Source organism: Oculina patagonica, chromosome 13 (assembly GCF_052425735.1).
Source record: "Oculina patagonica isolate OP01 chromosome 13, crgOcupat, whole genome shotgun sequence".
Taxonomy (NCBI): Eukaryota; Metazoa; Cnidaria; class Anthozoa; order Scleractinia; family Oculinidae; genus Oculina; species Oculina patagonica.
The window spans coordinates 36,647,622-36,663,069 of record NC_135770.1 but is presented as its reverse complement, the minus strand read 5'-3'; the positions used below and the strand labels follow the sequence as shown (position 1 = coordinate 36,663,069).

Genomic DNA, 15,448 nt, shown 5'->3' with positions numbered 1-15,448 from the left:
TTTGTCTTCTTTTAGTATATCTGCAATTCAATTCGCACTGGAAGAACGGGGTCAGTGCTCGTGCCCGGCATCACGCATAATTTATATCTCGTGCATGCCCCGCATCACACATTGCACCAAAAAAACAACAGAACCGTGACAAAGTGTGGACTACGCGTTTTATCTCGTTTCATCCACTTAGCCTTCTTCCGTCCTGTGTCCTAAGTATGTTATTTTTTAAAAAATAACACACCTAAAAACTGTTGAAGTAGACTGTTCACAGCCCTCTATTTTGTCGCATTTCTTTTTCGTTGAAGGGGAACGCGGGAAAAAATCGCGAGAGAAAAACTGGTAGGCGCAAAGGAGTGGAGAAATACCTCCACCCCCACCCCCTCGTGCTTTGTGCTCGCTCCGCTGATTGTTTCTTGAACTTTCTTACGCGTTCTTTTGCGTTGAAACTAGAGAGGCTATGAACAGTCTACAGTTGGAGAGGCCTGAGATCAAAAAACGCCAAAAAAGGGAATAATTTTGCCTGAACAAATGAATCAAGAACTTGAAAACAAATCAGACTGGAAGGAAGTCAAAATCCTCCCAGTTTTATATGGACTTCCCAGAAAGGGGCATTACGTCATGGCCTCAAAGTGACCAATGAAAACGCTCCTTCTATTGTATATAACCGGACGCCATCTTGAAAATAATGCGGACAGGTGAAATAATGGCGAAATTTTGACAACTGAGAATAATCAGAAAACATTTGATGGGAGATGAGCTTCGGCGAAATCATTACCCTCAATGTTGGTGGAAGAAAGTAAGTACCATTCAACATAATTCTCATAATTCTGCACTTTAGCGAGAAAGCCTTTCGCAAGGCTGTAGAAATCTGGCAGAAAGTGTTTTCGTTCTAGCTGGATATCTAGCTGTTGCATGATGCTATACGTCAAATGTAAACTCAAGCTTATACTACAGTAGTAAAGTTGCTCTTTTTTCTCAAGAAAGGAAAACCATTATTTTCTCCGATTTCTTGCAATCGAAAACTAAACTTGTAGTTACGTTACTTTTAATATTCCAACTTACAAGAATGCCGAAGTGAACACTGAGTTGGAACTTGTAAGCTCTAATCACGTTTATAAGCTTACAATTTCTTAGTTTTAGGGTTTTTTTTAATGAGGACGAATTGAAAGTAGGAAATTTTAAGTGTTATCACTTGGGTCACTTGCTACATGTATGGTGACAGACAATCAAAATGCTGGTCAAACAATGTAATCAGTTGTACGGTAATAAGTATTCAGTGAAAGCTGAAATAGCTAGTGTGTACATCTAAACAAAAATTTATAAAATTTTAATTTTGGAGAAGAATTGTTCAACATGACACAAGAGTGGGACAAAGAAAAATTCTGAGTCCCTGAAGGAAATACAACCCCATGGCCTCCCAGATACCGCAGCTGAGCTACGAGAGACTTGTGGTGAGCTGGGCCATTTGCTAGGTTGATATGTGACACACGTCCTGTATACTGCTAGGATCAGCAATTACGAAATCATCAAGTGTGTAGTAAATAATAAAGATGATAAATTTTAAACTCAGTAATAAACATTTTATACAGTGTGACTTGTTGAATGTTTGCAGGTTTTCAACCTCCAAGCAGACTCTAACATGGATTCCAGACTCATTTTTTTCAAGGTAAGTTATTAAAGCCTGCTTTCAAGCCTAGCTAATGGCTCATCAGGCCAGAGCTTATCCCGGTTTCTGTCGCATAAAGCAGCTAGGAGTATTTCTACCCCTCCCCTGGATGAGATGCTAGTCCATCACAAGGTTACCCGTAGCAGTAAATTCACCGGTACCCTTTTATACACCTGGGTAGAGAGAGACACTATAAGAGTAAAGTGTCTTGCCCAAAAACAAACAGTGCCCCACCCCCCTCCCACCAAAAAACACAGTGCCCCCCCTGGCCAGGGCTCAAACCTGGACCACTTGATCCAGAGTCCAGCGCACTAATCGTTAGGCCACCACGCTTTCCAATTTTTCAAAGTAAACACACAGGCAGCCCAGGCTCTGGCTTCGTTAATAATTTGCAACATCGCTGTCGGTTCGACTCAGCGATCGAAAAATATGCTCATAAATCGATAAATTTGAGATCTTTCGTTCCTTAATTTCAATAAACTGTAAGCCAGATAAATAAGATACTTACCTATTGTCGATTGTGTGTTATTGTGTGATTTTGTGGGGTTTTGGGACGATTAATTCCTCACTTGCCGCTGACGCCCCCTACTAATACCAAAGAAAGAGACAAGGCATGCAGCTTCCAACGCCGCCAAATCCAGACACGGCCCCGAATTTTTCCAATTTCTCATATTTCCACGCGTCGCTTCGCCATCCAGCTTTGGGCAATTATAGTTCGATAAATTACCAAGCTTTCGGCCAAAAACCGTTGCAATCGCTCGGTTCTAACAACCCAAACAGCCACCGCAAAATTTTCACATTCGACAAGAATACGCCATCGTCAGAGGATGTGGCGCAACGTCGGCGATCATATAAGCGTGCAAGCGACAAATAAACATTCTACCCCTCCCCACAGCGCGGCGTGTGCGGGAAAGAACTTCCAATGTGGACTCCCATTCAACGTTGCCAGTCCCAGCTTGGTATTTATCGATTATTTGCCGATGTTGCAATGGGAGTCAGATAGAAATTCTTTTTATCGCACCGCTCCGTGGAGGGGGGGTTTATTTTCGTTCCTGGTCTGACCTTGATATGATCGGCGACGTTGCGCCACTCCTTTGACGATGGCGTATTCTTGTCTGTGAATCGCGGCGGCTGTTTGGGTCGTTACGGAGCGATTGCTGGTTTTCGCCGAACTGTTCTATTCCCGCTGGTGGCGTGCGTGGAAATATGAGAAATTGGAGAAATTTGGGGCTGTGTCGGGATTTGGCGGCGTTGGAGCTGTATGCCTTGTCTTTTTCTTTGGTATTAGTAGGGGGCGTCAGCGGCAAGTGAGGAATTAATCGTCCCAAAACCCCACAAATTCACACAATAACACACAATCGACAATAGGTAAGTGATCTTTATTTATCTGGCTTACAGTTTATTGAAATTAAGGAACGAAAGATCTCAAATTCATCGATTTATGAAGCATATTTTTCGATTGCTTGAGTCGAACCGACAACGACCGTTGCAAATTATTAACAAAGCCAGAGCCTGGGCTGCCTGTGGTAAACATGGCAGTAATTACAAGCATTCTCTTTTTCCAACAAAGTGGCTGTCACAGTAATTGTTAGCCTTATGGCTGCAACAGATAAGTTTGCACTACTTTATATGACTGTCTTTAATGTTGGAGAAAAGTTTGTAACTGGTATAGTGGCTTGTTTGATTCCACATTGAGAGATCTGGTATTTTGACAACTAATTAGTCGGGAGAACAAGTGCCAGTTTTGGCAAATCTTTATTCAAGCGCTCAAAAGTTTTCCAATTTTTTTCATGTTATCAAAAACTAGGGTGACCCGGACTCGAAAGTAATCGTGTGAGCAAACATGTCATGTTGCATAGCAACTTCAGGGACAAGCACCGCAGATGTATGCCTGTTGCGGAGGCAGGATTGTGTCACCAACTGGAACATTTTTCTCCAACTTGGACGCTTGTTAACTTGAACCTTCTGCTAACTCAAACCTTTTTTGATTCCCCTCCAGTTTATTTTCTTACTAATTTAATCCTTGATAACTCAATCCCCCCCCCTTGAAGATTCAAGTTAACAGGACCCAACTTGTAGCAGTACTACAGACATGTACATGTGATAAATATTTATTGTAAAGTATAAAATATGTGACTTTACATTTATTTCTTGTTTTCTCTTCTAGTTTACTAAGTGGAAGAATTTCATCTCTTAGAGATGAGACAGGAGCGGTAAGTTAACCATTGTATTTAATTATGAGAATTTGTGCCTAGTAGGTTAAAAAGTATCAAAAATGCTCCTGCTGTACATAACTGGTCTTTCTTTCTGATTTTGAACGTCAAATATGCATCAATATTTTTGTTTAATCCAGTTCTTTTTATTTCGCTATTCTTAACATAGTTTGTATGATGTGATCGTCAGGGTGAAGGTGGTCACTGACATTAGACAACCTGAGCAGAGGCTACTGATACTCCTGGGCTCAAACCATTTACTGTCCTTTTTTTTTTTTTTTTTTAATTTAAAATCAAAATTATTCCAAAACTAACCCAAACCCAGCCCAAAAACGACTTATACTGTAGAAGCTTGGTATGCTAATTTAATGAGTTTACTTTCTGAGGCCTAGGGCTAATTATTATTATTATTATTTTTCAAAATAGATATTTATTGACAGAGATCCTGAAGCTTTCGTACCCATATTGAATTTTCTTAGAACTAAGGAGCTTGATGCAAGGTAGGGATGCTCTTTTACAATAAATCGTTCTATGTTGTGGTTTAAATTTGTCTTTGGTCTAAATTTTTTCAAACCAGTTTGATTTTTATTTCCCTTTTTCTCAGATTATGATAATGACTTGAGACAATGGAAAACAAAAATCAAACTGGTTCAAAAAATTTTAAACCAAAGATAAATTTAAACCATTACATTATTTAGGTTAATGTACTTGGTTCAGTGCAAAGCGAATCATCAACATTTGTCCATTATCTCCTCTGAATGGAGAATTGGACTGTGTACCCCCTGTTTCCAGGCTGTTCTAGCTTCTGCTGCTGCTGCAGGCACCTCTGTTCCAGTTTTTACACCCCTTGCAAAGAATTCCCTCTTGAAAGTGTGTCAGAGGCATTTAAAAAGTAAGATTAATGGGAAAAAGTTTTTCTGTGTGTGTTGGTATTACATGTGTGTCCTTAATGCCCCTGAGCTGCTGGCACAAAGACGACAATAATGAATACATGTAAGTAGTTTCAAACAGTTTTCCTTCTTTCTGTATGGTGCTCTCAGAGTATCTGCTTATTCCAAACACTTACCAAGGCAGTCACAGAACTGTTTTAATGTGCATTTTAAATGTTACATGGGCCTGCTAAAAACCTTAGTATAAAATTTGTAATGTCTTATCTACGTAACATAATTTAAATTGCAGAGGGTTGGACTTAAGGGTTATAAAGCATGAAGCTGAGTATTATGGCATCACGCCTCTAGGTATGATAAATTTAACTATTTGATGACTAATATTATTGGTGTAGATATTTTTTAAAGTGGCCAGCATATATTTTGTTAGTAAAATTAACCATTTGATAACAAACAGGGTTTTAATAAACCTGCTAGCCAGCAAAATTTTATTCAAGAACTACAAATGCATGTATAACAAGCTACATGAAATTATTTTTTTCCCGTTTTTTTTTTTTTTTTAAAAAAAATAAAAAAATTTTAATTTTAAAAATTTTTTAATTTTTTAAATAATTTTTTTTTGCCCAAATAAAAAAAAAAACCAAAAAATATCTTGCAAAACACGAAATAAGTACTAATAAAGATGATTAAATTTTTATTATTTTATTAATAAATATGTATTTATTTACTTTGTAAAAGTGTTGATTTGCTTTGTCTGTGCAGCTAAGCGCCTAGCTTTGTGTGAAGAGGTCTCTCATTCCAAATGTGGTGATGTACTTTTTCATGGATACCTTAACACTCCAGGTATTAAAAGGATATTAAATAAATCCTTGTGATAAACACTGAATGTATTTTTCACATCTTTGGGCAGAACTTACTGCAGAAGGAGTGGGGGATTTATTGTAGTAAGACTAAACAAAATATAGTTTAGGGCGAATTGCTCTTACTAATAAAAATCCTATTTAGAGTTCTCCAATGTAAGTGAGATTGGTTACAACTTGAGTTGACAGTCTTGTGTGCATGTATCTTGCTGTCTGGAGTAATGTAACTGTAACACTAAGCCGACTTGTCAACAAGCCCAGCTGGCTTTTCAAGGCCTTGTCAGCTCTAAAAGTTTACCTAAGTCTCCGTGTTCATGCAAAATTTTAGCCAGATTTATTTACCGGTAAGTTCTCTTTCAGCCAGTGAAAGCAGCCGGCAGCTGGCCCTTAGTGACATCCCTGAAGCTACATAGTGGGTTTGGTGGGCCTGGGTGGATCTTATAAAAGAGACGGATGAATAAAGAAAGGGAGAGATTGAATAGGGAGTGGGTCTGAAGGGGGAGTAGGCTCAAGAACTGGCAAGCTTTCATTGTATTAGAATGGAGAATATTTATTTCAGAGAGTTTATTGTGAGCTGAATTATTTTATAATTTATGTTTGTGTTTACATGACTTGTTTTCCTCAGAGTTTCCACTTCCTTCCATATCAAGACACTCCTCATCAGCTGCTCTCACAAGAAGAAGCTCTGCGTCAACAGTAATCAGTGCATCACGGTATGAAACTAATGCCCCTGCTTACCGAGACTTTGGCATCAAAGAAATTCCTGATGATGATGACGCTGTAGCTATAGGTGAGTTTCTGGTTAGTTGGAAAGAGAAGTTTTTTGTAAGTCATCTTATTGAATGTCAATTTATGAGCTCTTCTAAATTTACTTTTCCCCATTCACCGATAATATGTCAGTAGTGCATACTACAGGTACAAAAACAGTAATGATGATGATGATGGGGGCAACAGCAATGGCGATGCTGACAATGACGATGATGATGTCCATCGCAGGCTCCCCCTTAACATATTTGCCAGTTTTCACTACAAGTTTGCTGGAACCATTTATGCAACTGGTAGTGTCGAGGGACAATGTTAGGAAAGTAATCAAGTATTTTGCCCAAGGTTACAAATTGAGCAAGGGGTCACATTAGGCCTACTAGCCCCCCAGGTGAATATTGACACAAGATTTATATTTTTCAGAAAATATCTATACTCACCCATGGGAGGACAGTGGAACATATGACAGGGTGGGGGTCTAAAAAGCTTAAATTTTGTTGGTATTTTTTTTTTGGTTCATTCACACCTCCCTGTCTCCATTATTAAATACAGCTGTACCTTCAGCTCTACTAATTGGCACTATGACTATGAACTGTTAAAAAGTGAATCACAAAGTTTGTTCTTTTCTTCAGATGTAGACCCCAGAAGAGTATTGATGGTCATAGGACATCACAGTTTTGTAGCTGTTGCTTTTGCTCATTGTGTGTTCTGCTACAGGTAAGTAGCAATAATTCCTGCTGCAGTTAAACTGTTTTGTTTGCTAAATGTGCCACTATTTGTGTTTTAAGATCGAAGGATTCAGTTGGTTGGGAGTTGATATTTTCCACTCCTTATCTGGAACACTGTGTGGAAAAAATGGCATTGAATGCCAAGGTGACCTCCAGTTCTCTTGGTGATAAGATGCTGGCAGTTTCATCTGGTGAGTTACTGAATTAAATTCAATGATGCAATCATGTTGATGGCTTATTATGCTGTTTGTTGTCTTCCATATTCTATCAAAGTGATAAATAAGCATAGCTATTATGACTAGTTATAGCTACACTGTACAAGTGGAGTCCAATTCAATCTGTAATCATAGAAGTGATTAACGAGAGTCTGATTTGTTTAATCATGAGTATGATTACAGACAGATTCAACAACATGAAGTCTTATTGTCAATTAATCATAAGTATAACAAAATCTCAGGAAAATAGGGCAAATCTATTGGGATTTATCCTCACTATGACAAAATTGGACACTTTGTTATTCGGACACTTAAGCTGCACACGCTCCAATTTGGTAAATAAATAGGGCGTGCTAAGAACAATTTGATTCAAGAATTTTGTTTTAGTTTAATGTATTAAATGGGAAATCATCTTTCTTTTTCAGATGGTAAAATTCGTTTATGGAGCTTCACTACAACTGACCATATTCAAGGTGTTGTGAAATTTGAAATTGGTGAGTTATATGATTGTCACTTTTTTATTGTAAATTATTAAATATTTAATCACATATGTGGCGTGATAATGTTTTTTGGGGATCTAATAATGAGAAGGGAAAAAGTATAACACAATGATCAGTAGAATCCTGATTTCTCAAACGCTCAGTTTCTTGAAACTCCCGATTTTATCGAACCAATTTTCATTTCCCTTGGATAGTACTTCTCTGTAATTTTACCCCCGGTTTCTTGATCTCCCACCGCGATTTTCATTTGCCCTTGAGGTTCGAGAAATCAGGATTCTACTGTACCTGCATTGAGCCTAAATTAAGGTAAAAAAAAGGTAGTAAAGTCTGTGTCCGAGCCAAGTGGCCCATATAGCCGGAGCTTTCCCGGTCTGTAGCATTAAGTGACTGAAAGTATGCTACTCCCCCTGGGGGATGCCAGTCCATCGCAGGGATTACCCCCCAGCAGTAAATTTGCCAGTACCCATTTATACACCTGGGTGGAGAGAGGCACTGTGAGAGTAAAATGTCTTGCCCAAGAACACAACGCAACGCCCCGGCCAGGACTCGAACCCGGGCCGTTCAACTCGGAGTCGGCGCGCTAACCAAGGCCACCGCGCCTCCCAGTAAATTAAGGAGTTGGTCAATTTCAATAATGATCACTAGTGGTGCCTTGCCTGGGCTTTTGTTTGGGCCAAGGAAAGTAGTAATAATAACAAGACAGTCTTTTTTATGTCAAGGTTCCATCATATCATTGCTTTGAATGTTCCTACTGAACTTTTCTTTGATGTTCTGGTTGCAGGAACATTTGACCTGAGTGTTGCTGTAGATGCTCTGTTTTTCATTGGAAGCCAACTTGTGGCCACAAGTCACACAGGCAAGATTGGAGTGTGGAATTCTATGACGCAGCATTGGCAGGTATAAAAAGCTGTCATGTAAACCCAGGAAAAACCCGCTGAGTAAGGCAAGAGAACCAACGACAAAATTAATTCAACTTGTATAGGAATTGAACCTGGGCCACGTTTGACTTTGGTTGTAGTGAAGTGCCTATTCAACTTTGTCAGCTTTCTTTTTCCCCACAGTTTTTTTTTTAATTAAAAGTTGGTTGTAGATTGAAGTTTGATTATAATAATAAAATCTAGCGAGTTGTTTATCTTGGCAGCAATTGAGCCTCAAAAGAAATTTACTGAGTAACTTTAACCTCGGTGGCATGTGTGCCAGGTGCCCAGTAAATCTATCCAATTGTTTTCAGTCTCGGTGGCTATTTTGCCATTCCATCATGTGTGATTTTTACACATGCCAAGTGAATTGTGTAGGTCAATTGCGTAAGCGGGCGGATTTAAGGCACACAAAATTGACCCGAATGCACTCCGCTAACCTGATTATTACTAGTGATTATAGTAATGTGAATCAAAGACGTTGAAGCTTTCTTTGTTTGTTCAGATCCAAGATGTAATGCCAATCTCCAGTTATGACACTGCAGGTTCTTTTCTTCTTCTTGGATGTACAAATGGTTCTATTTATTACATTGGTACGTACACAAGTTTCCTGGGCGTGTTTGGCCTTACATTGAAACCCAGCGGTTTGCATATGTTAACCTAATGCCAGGGTCCAGTTGTTCAAAGGGTGGATAACCCTAACCATCGGATAAATTAATATCCAGTGGATAACTGTCATACAAAACCTATTTCACTATCCACTCAGATAGTGATTTATCCAGTGGGTAGCATTATCCACCCTTTGAACAACTGGGTCCAGCCTGAGTTTAGTTTTCACAACTCTATCATCTAAGCGCCCATTTTCTTTTTAACTTTCCTCCCATTTTGAAGATTTTGTTTACATGTTAAATCTTCAGTCTTTCCACCAACTCTGATTTTCATAGCAAGAAGTGGCTAGGAGTACTGCTTCCCCCCCCCCCCCCCCCCCCCCGGATTCTACCTCCATCGCAGGTTATCCCAGTATTTTTAGCAGTTAAAAATAGTGGCTTTAACAGATCGCTTTTTCTTACTCCATATTTTCTTTGTGACAAGGACCTAGGCCTGACTCAAACTCATACTGCTACCTCTTAATGCACTAGCTATTAGGGGGTCATGTCTTCACGCCGTCCAGAATGGCCGTCTTAAACTTTATTTAGCCCAGAAATACTGGTCAAATTCAATGAGCTCTTAATCGTATTACTGAGGTATTATTTTCTTCATAGATATGCAGAAGTTCCCACTGAGAATGAAGGATAATGATCTTCTGGTGACCGAGCTTTACAAAGATCCCAATGAAGACATGGTCACGGCACTCAGTGTATACTTAACACCAAAGACGTGTAAGTAAACATTCTTTGCGTGTTGATAAACAACACATACGTGTAAGTAAACACATAAGACATACTAAAACCAAATCCATCACGAAGTCAGTCTCTACGCTCAAAAGTGCGGGAAAACATGTCACCGTTGAAAAGCGCGGGAAACCACGTGGTAAGCGCGGAAAAAGACGCAGATCACGGTTTTGATTTGGCAGCTGATTGCAGCTGGCATCTTTGATCTTATTGGTTGAGGAACTTTGCACGTGTTTTCAGAATCAATCACCAACGCCTTAAACCATGTTCTAATCATCGGAAAACATCACATTTCCACTGGTTGGATACAGCCCCCCAAGCTTTAAAATTTTTCATCTCGTTCTCAAGACAATCCTTGTGAGTTGATCGCTTTTAAAAACAACACGTTGTCGAATTTAGATCAAAATGGACAACATTATGCGCTCACCGCCTCAAAATGTTTCCAAGGGCCACCCGCCTTTTTTCCTTGTTTTCGCTAAAAATTGTAATTAAAACAATCTTTGCAAACAAACTTTGTACTTGTACTTATATTGTGAAATTGTGTATTTTTTCTTTTTATCATTTGTGTCTTTTGTACGTCTTTTTTCATTCAATTTTGTCTATTCTCTTCAATAAAAAAAAAAGAGTTAAATGCCCTCCAAAAAATAAACAATTTAGTACATTTCAAAGGTAACTGGAGAACAACGACTTAGCCTGTGTACAGCTGTCCCGCTCCGCGAAGCGGGAAGGCTGTACACAGGCTACAAGGAGTCTACTCAAATAATTTTGACTGATAGACCTTTGTTTACCAACAATAAAATTATTTCAAGCAACAACGGGATTTGAACCCATGACCTCCGTGATACCAGTACATTACTCTACCAACTGTGCTACGAAGCCTTGATACGTCGAGAGCAGGTCATTTTATAAAAAAAAAAAAGCGACGAACCGTTTAAAAAGAAGAAAAGGGTAACTCGAAATGCTATTGTGGGTCCTGATGTCCCGCATGTTGAGTTGGTAGAGCAACGCACCGGTATCGCGAAGGTCATGGGTTCAAATCCCGTTGAAGCCTTGAAAATTTTTTCAGACTTAAAATGTAATTGCATAAAATTATTTTGCCTTTCCCCATCAGGTTTAAGTGGCAATTGGATTGAGATCGCGTACGGTACAAGCTCAGGGACAGTGAGAGTGATCGTCCAGCACCCAGAGACAGTAGGCCATGGACCACAGCTCTTCCAAACATTCATGGTTCATCGAAATCCTGTGGTAAAAGTCATGCTAAGCGAGAAAAATCTCGTGTCCATTTGCTCAGAGTACAATCACGTGCGCACGTGGAACGTGACACGCTTTCGAGGCATGATCTCCACGCAGCCTGGTTCCACGCCCCTCGCGTCTTTCAATGTTGTTTCTCTTGAGGCACAGGACGCCCATCCTAGCTCGTTAGCTGGTAATGTCATCGGTGAGTAACTTGGAGCTTTTCCGTTTTTCTTTCGATAAAGTAGAATCTCGATTTCTCGAGCCTCCAGGGGAAACGAAAATTGCTTCGAAAAATCAGGGATAAAATGAGAGAGAAGTACTCTTCAAGGGAAACGAAAATTGGTTTGAGAAATCAGGAGTTGCGAGAAACTGAGGGTTCGAAAAAACCGGGATTCTCCTGTAATTTGATAAAAGCATCAAATAAGTTTAAAACGAAAAATTATTATTGTAATTAGACGGTTTTCCAATAAAATGTTTTGATCAGAAATAACACTTAATTGTTTTTCCCCCCCATTAAAAAACTTTTTTTTACAAAAAAAAAAAAAAAACAAAAAAAAAAAAAAAAAAAAAAAAAAAAAAAAAAAAAAACCCAACCAGACACGGAAATCACTAAGGCTCTTTGAGAAAACGTCACGTGAGCTGACGTCATTAGAGAACGACATGTTACTAAGCAACAACCTTACCGAAAGCCGCGGGCTCAATTTTCTGCAGAAGATCGATAGGATTCTTACTTCCGCTGACCTGTTTATTTGTTTGTCGGTCCCAGGTCCATTTGGCGAACGTGATGATCAACAGGTGTTCATTCAGAAGCTTGTACCAGACACCGATCATGTGATCGTACGGTTTTCATCCACAGGAAAAAGGTAATAAAGATCGGTTATGGCTTGCACTATTCTGAAGTGTGACATTGTTGTAACGCTATTCGTAGAGGACTTTGCATGTGGTGAATCTCGCTATATACCATTAGCACTCGACACTTTCTTTGGCTAAATTTTATGGTAACGTTATATTCATTCTGGGTTTTTATTCCATGACCATTTATTTTTTTAAAACTCTTGCATTCAACTTGTAAAACTCGGTTACTGATAGTTTGATTAAAGTAGAAGTTTTTACTGTTTGTGTGCCCGTGTATTTGAAACAAATATTCTTAATCATCACAACATAGTTACGAATCCCAACTGGCAGAAAGTCTGCAAGAGGTTAACCAGTTGGCCATTTACATGTCGTGACTGAGTAGTTGACGATCTTGTATTTCAGGGTCTGTACTATACGGTCAGTGGACGGCAGTAACATCACTTCATATTGCGTGCACGAATGTGACGCCTCCAGCAGAATGGGTTCCAGACCCCGGCGCTTCCTGATAACAGGGCATTCAAACGGATGTTTACAAGTAAGAAACTGAGTAAAAATCGCTGTAAGAAAATCATTCAATAACAACCACTAAACATAAGTCAGTTTGCCCGCTGCAAGTCGTGTTTTTTTTATGTAAAACGCATTGTGTTAGATTGAACCCTGAATTTTCTTACTGTCCCAAACATTGAGCTTAAAAAAAGTGGGGTGGCTAGAACCCTATCCTTTGAAAGCAACTGGTATCTTCGTCTGAAAACGGGTTCTTCATGGAAAGCAAATTGATATATTTTCATGTTGTGTGGCGTTTCAGATGTGGGACCTGACAACAGCACTGGAGATTGCGTCCAAACAGTCTGGCGAAAACACAGGTGAGATAGATACTACCCTGATGAGTAATAACAGACATCTAAAAGAAGCGATATTTGGTAAAAGTTTCAATTTGTTTTGTAAAGGAAAATTGCCACGCCAGAGAGTCAACTCCAGAGCTACCATGTTCTCTTAGTTGGAAAGGCTTTGGCGATAAAGAAAATTTTGAGCGGCGTCAAGAATGATGTACTGCTTTGCAAAATCCAAACGGAAACAGTCATTCATAGTAGAAAAGTTCGGTCGAAGTAGAGTTTGAAAATGTTTCACATACCAGTGACTTCATTAGCTGCTTGAGAAACAACAGAATCGTGCTAACACTGCTGTTATATTTTAAGCAGTTAAACAAATCTGTAATACCACACTGTATAAACCTTGCACTTAGGTTATCATGGTTGTCTTTTATGTTCTAAACGCCTTCTGTTACACTTCTTTTTTAACCACAGAGCGTGACGATATTGGTAATGTCACACAAGGAGAATTGTTACGAACACTGGAGCAATGTGATCTTAGCGCGTCACGCTGTACAACACCTTCTATGTCACCAGCCACGTCACTGCTGCATACAAATCTCACGGGCTCACGTCTGAAGCTCTCATACTCATGCCCAAGCTTGGGCGAAGATGACCGCGAGGAGGCTGGCGCTAGTGGTGGAAAGTCCAAATATGGCATTCTTATATCGCAGTGTTAAAGTGTGGAGGGGAGTTTAATGATTTTTTAGCCATAGCAGGCTTTAAACATCAAATGCGAAATATTTAAACCTAACCACGTTGGTTTAGAAAGTTAAGAAATTCCGCACTTTGTTAAGGACAGCAGGGCTAGCTAGAAAGTTTGTTTCGTTTTAAATTCAATTTGCCCATGATTTGTGAAGTCTAGATTGCAAAAATGGTCGCTTACGTCACTCAATTTTTCGAGTTCGCGTTTCATACCCCGGGCTGTAATAGAACTCCTCTGATCATTTCTGAACTAAGTCTTGACTTTGGAAACGTTATTTTCGGAAGGAGATTCGTACGCAATGAATGAGGTTGTTGCCGACAGTTGGACTCATAAGGGTTAGACATCACTTGCGTCACCATGCATACCGTGTCTGTGGAGTAACATGAGTAAAATGTTTTCAACATTGTTTTATTTTGTAGAAAGTGGGAAATTCTTTTCCTATAATAGTAAGTCTAGGGGTTGACCCAATTTTTTGGTTTCTTTGCGAAATTGAATTTTCCATAGAAGGTTAATACGGGTGAGATTTTTATTAAAATTTCATAACGTCGTCGTAGACATTTAATTTATATGATAATTAATTTATACGAGATAACAATATTTCAGTTGCATGTCATAGATGGGCCCAATTATCGTTTCTTAAAGATGGCTTTGAAAAGCAAACCGTCGAACTCTTGCCAAAATTATACAGTTATTGAGCATAAATTATACGACACGGGTTTGGCTATACTGTGGTGGCTTTATATGAAGTCTACCAAAGTCGGGACTTTATTTCCGCGTGTGTAGGCGAGTTATTGGGAAACGTTTTTGGACAAAATTAGTTCAATCGTAGGATAATTCTTTATTTAATTTTGCATACAATGGTTTGTTTTCCCTGTAGACAAATTGTAAATTTATTTAAGGAGTGGAAATAAAGATTTTGGATTAATTTTTTGTCTTAAAGATAAATGAGATAATATGGAGCCTGGATGTAAGAACAGGCGGTTTAGCGGAGCAGAGCGCGATATACGAGCACGAAGAGCGAGAAAACTCCCTCTAGTGTGTCACGCTGCGCGCGCGCCCCGCCTCGTGCGGCTTCTTCTTGCCAGCAGCAAGTTTCCAGGCAGCGAGGCGTCGCTCGATTTTAACATCAGGCACTGCTGCTAATATTCACGGATAAAAATGGCTAAGCCCTGGCCAGTCCAAGGGTCGGAGGCGGCAGATGCTTGCTGATGCCGGGGCTTAAATAATCCTGGTTTCTGTAGCATGAAGCCACCATCTGCTAGACAATAACAGGTTACTGACCAGTAGCATTTCGTCAGATTACCTTTACAAGAGGTTGTTCTGGGTGAAAGAGGCAGTGCGAAATTGACTTTTATGGGCGCGAAAATTTAGCACAAACAAACAGAAATACAAACGGGGGAATCTCTTGACTGGTCCCCTAGTCAGCTAGCGCGAAGAGAGACGCCTGTTTCTTCAGAATAGATCAAAGCTTCATAAAACAGCCGCAGCTAACGAATTTGCCAAAAAAAAGCCACAAAAATATTTTTTTGCGGGTTTTTATTTCCCCGTTTTTTAAAAAAAAAAAAAAAAAAAGAGGGGGGGGGGGGGGGGGGGGGTTTTTTTTTTTTTTTTTTTGGACTTTTTAATTTTTTTTTTTTTTTTAAAAAAAAAAT

General features: G+C 39.4%; 1 protein-coding gene across 1 annotated transcript; it reads left to right on the top strand.

Annotated features, from left to right (window-relative positions):
- The first annotated feature begins 651 nt into the window (after positions 1-651).
- Positions 652-14,721, top strand: LOC144635807 (BTB/POZ domain-containing protein KCTD3-like). The gene is made up of 18 exons (XM_078494917.1): positions 652-787; positions 1,604-1,657; positions 3,825-3,870; positions 4,297-4,370; positions 5,050-5,108; positions 5,520-5,600; positions 6,243-6,407; positions 7,012-7,096; positions 7,168-7,298; positions 7,748-7,816; positions 8,604-8,719; positions 9,245-9,332; positions 10,002-10,118; positions 11,242-11,568; positions 12,133-12,229; positions 12,624-12,756; positions 13,027-13,084; positions 13,526-14,721. The coding sequence occupies exons 1-18, from the start codon at positions 744-746 to the stop codon at positions 13,768-13,770; spliced, it is 1,989 nt and encodes a 662-aa protein (XP_078351043.1). The 5' UTR covers positions 652-743; the 3' UTR covers positions 13,771-14,721.
- The last annotated feature ends 727 nt before the right edge of the window (positions 14,722-15,448 follow it).

Coding starts and splice junctions, on each gene's coding strand:
- LOC144635807 (XM_078494917.1), top strand. CDS start 744: ATGAGCTTCGGCGAAATCATTACCCTCAATGTTGGTGGAAGAAA. Junction 5,601..6,242: donor TGGATACCTTAACACTCCAG/GTATTAAAAGGA, acceptor TGTTTTCCTCAG/AGTTTCCACTTCCTTCCATA. Junction 9,333..10,001: donor TGGTTCTATTTATTACATTG/GTACGTACACAA, acceptor TTTTCTTCATAG/ATATGCAGAAGTTCCCACTG.